The following is a 9865-nucleotide window of genomic DNA, read 5'->3' on the forward strand; positions in this document are numbered from 1 at the left end:
ACACTCCGACCTGGAAGCGTCCTGTGGATTATTCATTACTGCGTTCACCAGGCCCTACACGCTCAGTCCGCTCAGTCCGTTTGCTCTGAACTCATTACAACTAGGCCCCGATAATTAAGAAATCTAATTATTCGCCTCTTCACCCATTAATAAGAAAAAAATCTTCAGGCTCTTTCCTACTTACAAGGTCTTGGGGGCAGATCTCTGCCTAGCTTCATAAATTCGATTTTATATTTCAAACTAAACTTACTCTTTTTATTTTGCAAAGAAACGGGTTTTTATTTTTTGCTCTGGACACGTGGTCTCGTTAAACAAAATGTGATAATAAAATAAAATTTAATAAGATGTAACTCATTTTTAAAAGTCCTCAAGTTAACTTCAGCTGGGTGTGTGTGGGGGCAATCTGGTTAAGAGAAGCTGGGTCTTAGAGCCGACGGATTCAGGCGCTCCTGGTTCTGATTGGTACCATCTTTCTAGCAGCTGCTAGATGATTGGTGCAAACTTCCTGGAGGGGGCGCGGCCTGAAGAAAGTAAAAACTCGCTTTGAGCCAGAAGACTTTTGAAACTTTTCCCAATCCCTAAAAGGGACTTTGCTTCTCTTTCCGGGCTCGGCCGCGCAGCCTCTCCGGACCCCAGCTCGCTGACGCTGCGGGCTGCCGTTCTCCTGGCGGGGCCCCGAGAGCCGCTGTCTCCTTTTCTAGCACTCGGAAGGGCTGGTCTCGCTCCACGATCGCGCGTGGCGTCTGTGCTGCCTGCTCAGGGCTGCCACCCGCCGAGCCGAGAGTGCGCGGCCAGCGGGGCCGCCCGGGGTGCACCCTCCAGGATGCTGATCCGCCCGGTCGGCTGAACCCGAGCGCCGGCGTCTTCCGCGCGTGGCCGGCGAGGCTGCCCGGAGCCGGGGCTGCCCGCATCGCTCCGTCCCTTCCTGCTCTCCTGCTCCAGGCCTCGCTCGCCGCGGGCCGCAGTCGGTGCGCGCAGGCGGCGGCCGGGCGTCTGGGACGAAGCATGCAGGCGCGTTACTCGGTGTCGGACCCCAACGCCCTGGGAGTGGTACCCTACTTGAGCGAGCAAAACTACTACCGGGCGGCGGGCAGCTACGGCGGCATGGCCAGCCCCATGGGCGTCTACTCCGGCCACCCGGAGCAGTACGGCGCCGGCATGGGCCGCTCCTACGCGCCCTACCACCACCAGCCCACGGCGCCCAAGGACCTGGTGAAGCCGCCGTACAGCTACATAGCGCTCATCACCATGGCGATCCAGAACGCGCCCGAGAAGAAGATCACCCTGAACGGCATCTATCAGTTCATCATGGACCGTTTCCCCTTCTACCGCGAGAACAAGCAGGGCTGGCAGAACAGCATCCGCCACAACCTGTCGCTCAACGAGTGCTTCGTGAAGGTGCCGCGCGACGACAAGAAGCCGGGCAAGGGCAGCTACTGGACGCTCGACCCGGACTCCTACAACATGTTCGAGAACGGCAGCTTCCTGCGACGGCGGCGGCGCTTCAAGAAGAAGGATGTACCCAAGGACAAGGAGGAGCGGGCCCACCTCAAGGAGCCGCCTCCGACTGCGGCCAAGGGCGCCCCGACGGGGACCCCGGTAACTGACGGGCCTAAGGAAGCCGAGAAGAAAGTGGTGGTCAAGAGCGAGGCGGCGTCACCCGCGCTGCCTGTCATTACCAAGGTGGAGACGCTGAGCCCCGAGGGCGCGCTGCAAGCCAGTCCTCGCAGCGCAGCCTCCACGCCCGCCGGCTCCCCAGACGGCTCGCTGCCCGAGCACCACGCCGCGGCGCCTAATGGGCTGCCCGGCTTCAGCGTGGAGACCATCATGACGCTGCGCACGTCGCCTCCGGGCGGCGATCTGAGCCCAGCCACCCCGCGCGCCGGCCTGGTGGTGCCGCCGCTGGCTCTGCCGTACGCCGCAGCGCCACCCGCCGCTTACGCGCAGCCGTGCGCGCAGGGCCTGGAGGCTGCGGGCTCCGCCGGCTACCAGTGCAGCATGCGGGCTATGAGCCTGTACACCGGGGCTGAGCGGCCCGCACACGTGTGCGTTCCGCCCGCGCTGGACGAGGCTCTGTCGGACCACCCGAGCGGCCCTGGCTCCCCGCTCGGCGCCCTCAACCTCGCAGCGGGTCAGGAGGGTGCGTTGGGGGGCTCGGGCCACCACCACCAGCATCACGGCCACCTCCACCCGCAGGCACCACCGCCCGCCCCGCAGCCCCCTCCCGCGCCGCAGCCTGCCACCCAGGCCACCTCCTGGTATCTGAACCACGGCGGGGACCTGAGCCACCTCCCCGGCCACACGTTTGCGACCCAACAGCAAACTTTCCCCAATGTCCGGGAGATGTTCAACTCGCACCGGCTGGGACTGGACAACTCGACCCTCGGGGAGTCCCAGGTGAGCAATGCGAGCTGTCAGCTGCCCTACCGAGCTACGCCGTCCCTCTACCGCCACGCAGCCCCCTACTCCTACGACTGCACCAAATACTGAGGCGTCCAGTCCGCTCCAGCCCCAGGTCCTCCTCATGGGACCTTCTTCGACGGAGCCGCAGAAAGCGACGGAACGCGCCCCTCTCTCAGACCCCCAGGAGCAGAGAGCTCCGTGCAACTCGCAGGTAACTTATCCGCAGTTCAGTTTGAGATCCCAGCGAGTCCCTCTAAGGGGGATGCAGCCCAGCAAAACGAAATACCGATATTTTAAAAGTCCTCCCTCCCCTACCCGGATGCTGCGCCTGCACCCTTTGGGGCTTTACAGATTAGCTTATGGACCAAAGCCCCACAGGGACCCCTAATGACTTCTGTGGAGACTCTCCACGGGCGCAAGAGGTCTCTCCGGATAAGGTGCCTTCTGTAAACGAGTGCGGATTTGTAACCAGGCTGTTTTGTTCTTGCCCAGAGCCTTTAATATAATATTTAAAGTTGTGTCCACTGGATAAGGTTTCATCTTGCCCAACCGTTACTGCCAAATTGAATTCAAGAAACCTGTGTGGGTCTTTGCTCCCCACTTACCATGATTAAATAGGGTTTTTTCCCTCAACTGTAGGTCTTTTACAAAACAAGAAAATAATTTATTTATTTTTTTGTTGTTGTTGTTGGATAACGAAATTAAGTATCAGATACTTTTAATTTAGGAAATGCATGGCATTGTACAGTAGACGCCATCAGGAGTATTCCTAAGACACACCAAAAGACTTTAAAATTTCAACTTCATCTGTGTTTGTCTTATGTGATCTCGGTGTTGTATTTACCTTAAAATAAACCCGTGTTTTTTTTCCTGCCCAAAGTTCGGACAGTGTCTTTGTGTTCTTGAATTTTAAAAGGGAAGTTGTAGTAAACCCAGTTGTGATTATTTTTATGGTGCAGGTGGCCTGGTACTTGGATGACTATACAGGTCACAGGACAACGGAGCTCTCGTTTAGTAATAGAAAGGGCTCTTGACTTGTTGAAACATCCCATTCTGAGATTTTGGTTTTTTTCTGCTCAAGGCAATCTGAGAAACTGTTCTTCCTCCACACATGGACAGGGCTGCCTGAGGGCAGCGAGCTGGCCTGTTAACGAAATGCTTTGCTGAACGCAGAAAACTGTTGCCAATTGTCAAAACAAAATGGTGTCACTTTGTCTCAGGGTCCAGCTGTCCTCTGTTTAGGGGAGACAGGGAGAAAGGACAAACGGTCTACAGCTTGCTAACCTCCATGTAGCCTGAGCCTGGGTGAATCCCAAGCTCCCTCCATGTAGCCTGAGCCTGGGTGAGTCCCAAGGTCCCTCCATGTAGCCTGAGCCTGGGTGAGTCCCAAGCTCCTTCCATGTAGCCTGAGTCTGGGTGAGTCCCAAGCTCCTTCCATGTAGCCTGAGTCTGGGTGAGTCCCAGGCTCCCTCCATTTCCTTAGATACGGACTTCTTGCCCCTGTTGGGGTTTTAAGCGTGCAAGCAAGAAGCAAAGAGGGTTGGTCTCTGGTATTTAACGGCTGGCTTTGAGATCAGATTAGAAGTGAATTTCAGTCTGATTTACCTCTCAGTTTGGGCTTTAAATATTTTACCCCAGTTAGGTGGAAAAAGAAGCCGCTGTGCCCCTCAAGAGCATGATATTTTAGCGCTGAAATGGCTCTGGTTTTCAGCATGCTAGTAACAGGGAGATTACTTTTCTTTTTGATTCTGCTATCTCATTTCTTAAAAAGAAAAGAAAGGAAGGAAAATAGATCGGGACAAACCTTGCTAAATGTGCCAGGGGTGGAGGCCGCGGGGGGGGGGTGTCTCTTTCTTACCTATCTGCTGCCTGACCGGTACCAGTTCACTGCAGGCCTGTGGGTTGGACTTTAGGCATATCACAGATTTCCACCCCAGTTGGTAACCTGTACTGTGCTCATGGAACTTCTTTCTGCACAGAACAAGTTGGCCGAAGAGAAGGGGTGGAGGTGGGGGATTTTGTAGGCCATCTGCTTAGCTTATTGGTGGCCACTGTAACACATATATCGTGTTTCTGTTAAAACTGTAAATTTTACATCTGTGCTGTTTTGAAATAGAATTAGGGGAGGTTTAAATCCTGATAATGCTCCCTGTGTATGTAAGACAGTCTTTCAACCTGCAATGCCAGAACATGGCCCACGATTCATTATCTTCCATAAAGTGGGGAGACTGAAGGCTGGACTGGGGTGCTACGGAGGGGGCAGGCGGTAGAGGGGGCAGGCAAGGTATGTCTGTCTTGGTTCCTGAGCAGGGCAGATAGCTCCTGCTCAGGGGTCGGGAGATTGATCCCTGGTCCCTCCCAACACTGGTTTCATTTTGCACGGCTCTCTTCAAACCTCTTGCCCCAGGAGAAGAGAGCTGCGGCCAAGCCAGCTGGCTCTCTCCTTTCCCAGATGTTTTAGGGGCCTCCCTGAAAGCTTGCCCTCATCTGAAGATTCAGAACTCCTGATGCCTTGTGACTGACCCAGGGTTGTGTGGGTGGGAGGTTTTTAAAGAGGACAATTCTGGAGTAGGTAGCGAGAGAGAAGCTCCTGGAACAGGCCCTAGTCTTGCCTCACCTTGGAACTCAGGTTGTGTCGTCGGCTTTTCCCAGGCCTCTCGGAGCAGCAGTGTGAAAAACACGGCCCTGGGAAAAGTTGGTCTGGGGTGTTGGTTCCTTGGGGCAGTCAAGGAGGGAAAGTAGAGTTACCAGAAGGTCAGATTCCTAAGGTTTGCACTGAGCTCACATGCTAGCAGCCCTGCTTGGCCCAGCCTTAGAACTCGGGGCTTCATCTCCATTCCAGATGAACCCAGAATCCCCCAAACCCACCCCAGCAATATCGCCAGCAGCGAAGAGGCATGGTGAGGCCACAATACGTCTTTATTTAACAGCTGCTATTAAATGCTGGAGAGTTTTTGGACTAAAACTTCTATGGGGACACAGGTTGTTCTTGGCCCTACACGGGTCTATCTTTAGGTTGCTTTGTCACTGGCAAGTCCAGTCCGGGGGCATTGTAGGAAAGGGGGACAAGGAGTCCCAAGATGGAAGTCCTGGAGTGCCTACCCCAGGCCATCCAGCTCTCTGCCAGAGTGATTCTACTCTTCACACAAGCACAGCCTTGTCTGATAACCAGGACTCAAGAAGCCGATGCGGCTGGGCCAAGATGCCGCAGATTAAAAAAAAAAAAAGAAAGAAAAGAAAGAAAAAAACCCAGAGACACTGGCGGAAACCTTCATGTGGGTTTATCCCAACTATGGCTGGCTTTAACCAGGTGCACTGATCAAACACCATCCAGTTTCAACAACAGATTCAGGTCTTCAGGAGAGCCCTCCGAGCCCGAGGCTGGGACCCAGGCGGGAAAGAGCGTTGCTCCATCATTGCCTTCTTAGGCTGAAGTTTTCAGGAAGTACCTGCCAGCAGAGCCGCTGCCCAGAGCTCTGCCCAAACCCTGTTGGATCTGCAGCCACAGCCCTCACTCTCTGGCGCAGGTGGCCTGACACAGCAAATAAAGAAATTGAGGATGACTTTGGTCCAGGATGCATCTAACTAGGAATTCAACTCCTACATCTCAAAGCATATGCCCCTGTCACCTGGGCATCACCAAGATTGACCAGTTCATCATTCTTACCCTACTCTTACTGAGGTAAATGAAGGTCAAAGGTTAGAAGGAGTTGAAAAGGAAGGGTATCTCTGGGAGATACCTGTGCTTGCCTTGTGCTTGCCTTCAGGGTTCTCCTCCCAATGGCCTTTCTGCCTGGATATGGGAAAGGATGGTGAACACTCAGTTTCCAGCACCCTCCCTACCAAGCGGTCTGTTGGCTGCTGTCGTCTTCTTCATCCTTGTCCTGGCTCCCAAATCCAAGGGTGGGGTGGGAGTGGGGACTGGGATGGGAATCTCCAACTTCGTATGAATAAAGATACCTAGAAAATGCCTCAAAGTCCACACAAGGACTAGGGACCTGAGAAGGCACTGGGACCTCCCACCCTGTGGGGCTTCTCAAAACTGCCCCATACTGCTGTGCCATCTGCCACTGAACACTCCCACAGACGTCTGTGGTCTGAAAGTGGGTCCGTGGGTGGCTCAGCTAGAAGTGGAGACATCTAAAGTCCAATTTCTGGTTCAGGTGGGGTGCCGGACTGGGTCAGAATCACAGCGTGCCATCTCCCCCACCGGTCAGAGCCATCCAGCCCCGAATATTTGGAATGCTTTCCCAAACTTTGAGAAGCGTTCCCTGCCCGCCTTCCTTCCTTGCCTGCCCTCCACTGCCAAGGCCTTTGAAATGTTTGCTTTTTTTGAGACAGGCATGCAAAGACGTGGGTAGCATGCTTCCAGAGTATTAGGAGGCTGGCGGCCACCGGCCTTTGTTGGGGACAGTGTCTGAGAAGATGCTATGCACCTTTAACTTGTCACCCTTCCTTTCAACACCCCTGTGCAGGGACGACAGCAGACACGCCATGGGTAACTGTTCTACTGCGGAGCCTTGTCTTTTGGGGTGGGGAGCTTTTTGTCTTTCTAAATGTTCAAATTCATCCTGGGCCAGAGCCAGGAGGTACAGACTTGGAAGTACAAAGAGGTAGAGCCCTGTCGTGGGAGGTTTTGACCTGCCCTGTTCTGTCACGGAAGTAAGGCCTTGTGTATTTTTGGACCTCAGCCTCTGGCCGCTAATGCTGAGGAACCTGGATGGCCCGCAGACAGCAGTGGTCTTCCAGCCCAGAGTGCCTGGCTATCTCCCAGGCACTCTGCCTCCCGGGGAGTCTGTCTGCAGTTAATGCCCCAGCAACATTCCAGGCCCCATACATACACAGTCTAACTTTGTCCCATCCCCTTATGGTTTGGGGCCAGTTTCTTAGGTGGTATTTCTTAGGACTGTGAAATAGCGTTGTAATTGGGGTGGCGGAGGGGACAGTTCCAACTCTAACTCTGTTGGCTGGCGCTCTCAGAAGGGATGCCGCCATCTACTATCTTGCCTATCTGGATAGCTTTGGGTGGGGTAGTGGATGCGCCCCCGGGGCCTCCTGGGAACCTTCCCATCCTTCCTGGGTACAAGGTGCTCTATAAATAAATATGTCATTTGGAAAACCCTGCTCTGCTCTCTGGGCCCCATGTAGCATCAGCTGACCAGACCCAGCCTCTTTTTCTAAAGGCCTCACTCCCATCTATATACCCTAGGGAGACACCCTAGGGAGAGTGGGGGTGTGGGGCAAACGCTGCTCAGCCCTTTCCAAAGGGGGAGGGAGAAGAGCAGAAGCCTTCCAGGTTTGTAAGTGAGGATTCAGGCATGCGCTGAGGATCCCAACACCAGGGCTGCAAGTACTTCTCCCATTCCTTCCTTCTCTGCTCTTCCTCACTCTCCCGAGGACACTTGAGCACGCAGGCCTTACTGTTTCCACCTTTGAGGACTAAACTGTGACTCCTGGTTCCATTCAGTCGGCAGGCAGTAGCTGGGGAGGACTCTGTGACTTAGCCTCAGTTTCATGCTCAGTGGAATGGGTGGATCCTTGAGGCTTGTCTTTCACGTCGGCTGGGGAGGGCTCTTTTCACAGGAGTCCTGAGTGCCTCATACAGGGCGGCTGTAATATGATTTTGTCCCTGTCTTTGGGACAGGCCTCTGTGGGAGAATTGAGATAAGTTAACACGCAGAGCCCCAGTTTCTTGGTCTGAAAAAATGGGAATAACAAATGCTTCTCTAATTATTTTTTGTGTACATATGTGTGTGTATGTGTGTGTGTGTGTGTGTATGTGTGTGTGTGTGTGTATGTGTGTGTGTAATTACTGGGAATTGAATCCAGGATTTCTCACACGCAGGACAAGTGTGTCACATGACTCTCCCTATGACCCCTTTATTTAAAAGAGTCATTAATTTATTATGTTTCAGTTCTGTCCCTGCGGTCTCCAGGTGCTTGTGTGCTCCCTCCCCAGTGTGGACGCTGAGGGCTAGACTCCTTCAGAATAAGCACTTAACCACTGAGCCATCTCTCCAGCCCCAGCCCCTCCTTTTTCACCTCATGTACCCTAGGTTGACCTCAAACTCACCATGTAGCTGAGGATGGACTTTGAACTTCTGATCCTCCTGCTTCTACCTGCTTAGAAGCTGGGATTGCTGGCACAGGCCACTATGTCTGATTTATGTGGGCTTTCTGAATGCTAGGCACACATCCTAGCAGCTGAGTGATACCCTTCATCCCTAATTTCCTTTATTTTATTTTATTTTATTTTATTTTTAATTTTGAGACAGAGTCTCATTGAGTTGGCCAACTTGCTAGGAACTCACTGTGCAACCCAGAGAGACCTTGAACTTGGGGTCATCCTGCCTCAGCTTCCTGGGTAGCTGTGGCAAGATGCTCAAGGCTTCTCCTTGGCATTGTTGTAGTGGTGAAATGATTTAATAAGAACACCTCACACAATCACACAGCACACAATGGTGCTCAGTACACTTTAGTCATGATGCTCTGTCCACAGTGCTCCCATCCCATACAGGGTTTCTCTGTGTAGACCGGGCTAGCCTCAAACTAACTGAGATAAGCCTGCCTCTGCTTCCCGAGAGTGCTCGGATTGAAGATGTACATCACCCAGCTGTAAAATAAGTCTTAAAAAGTCATTAATGCAATAGGTAGAATATGAACTGTCTGCATTTGTCTGTGCTCTCTTGGAGAGTGCCAGGAGAGCATAAAGAACTCCATGTATGTCGTTTATTATTAATATTAATATTATCACCAAGTATACCCGTGGGAAAAACAACCCGTGGGAGAAAGGAGGTGGCTTCACTTAGCAGGTGCTAACAAATGCCCAGGGCCCAGTGAGCCTATGAACTTCCTGAAGGCTAGAGAGACACGCTGACCCCACCCTCACATTCTGCTCTAGTCCTGAAATCAGAGTCTATGCTGGCGGCTGCTGCTACCACCCCAGCGTCAGTAATGGGTTTTAAGTTGTCATTAAGGTGACTAGTCCAAGTCCCCACCCCAAACATAGTACAGTAGGGTAGGTCAGAGGTCCAGTGCTCCTGAATGGAGAAAGAGTTGGGGTCGCTGGGAGAATACAGAAGGCCCTTCATTTGGAAGCCTGCTTTGTTCTGGGTGTGATGCTGAGTTTTAAGGGGCTTGTCTCCTTCCCATAATCTTGGGAGGAGCGAACATCCTTCGCTTTGTGCTAGCAATGGGACTGTGGCAGTCCTCATACCACGCAGAAACTACTGCCCGTTTCTGCTCCCTGGCGTATGGTCTGGAGAAGCGTGGTGTTCTCCTGGAAGGGAGGTGGCTGTCTTCAACTGACTGCCCAGTACATAGAGAGCAGTGTGTGTGTGTTCGCGCCCGTGGGTGGGTGGGTGGGTGGGGATTGGATGCTTAAGGAACCTGCTTGGAACTCCTTTTCTTCTCTGGGACACCGGACACCCACTTCTCCCAGGCTCCCCCACCCAACCAGGTC

At 53.3% G+C, this 9865-nt stretch overlaps 1 protein-coding gene across 1 annotated transcript; it reads left to right on the forward strand.

The window, feature by feature from the left end:
- Positions 1-567: 567 nt before the first annotated feature.
- On the forward strand, positions 568-3282 carry Foxc2 (forkhead box C2). Its single transcript, XM_031337336.1, has one exon. The coding sequence runs from the start codon at positions 1006-1008 to the stop codon at positions 2488-2490; it is 1485 nt and encodes a 494-aa protein (XP_031193196.1). The 5' UTR covers positions 568-1005; the 3' UTR covers positions 2491-3282.
- Positions 3283-9865: the final 6583 nt, after the last annotated feature.

The sequence above is a fragment of the Mastomys coucha genome, unplaced genomic scaffold (genome assembly GCF_008632895.1).
Source record: "Mastomys coucha isolate ucsf_1 unplaced genomic scaffold, UCSF_Mcou_1 pScaffold22, whole genome shotgun sequence".
Lineage (NCBI taxonomy): Eukaryota > Metazoa > Chordata > Mammalia > Rodentia > Muridae > Mastomys > Mastomys coucha.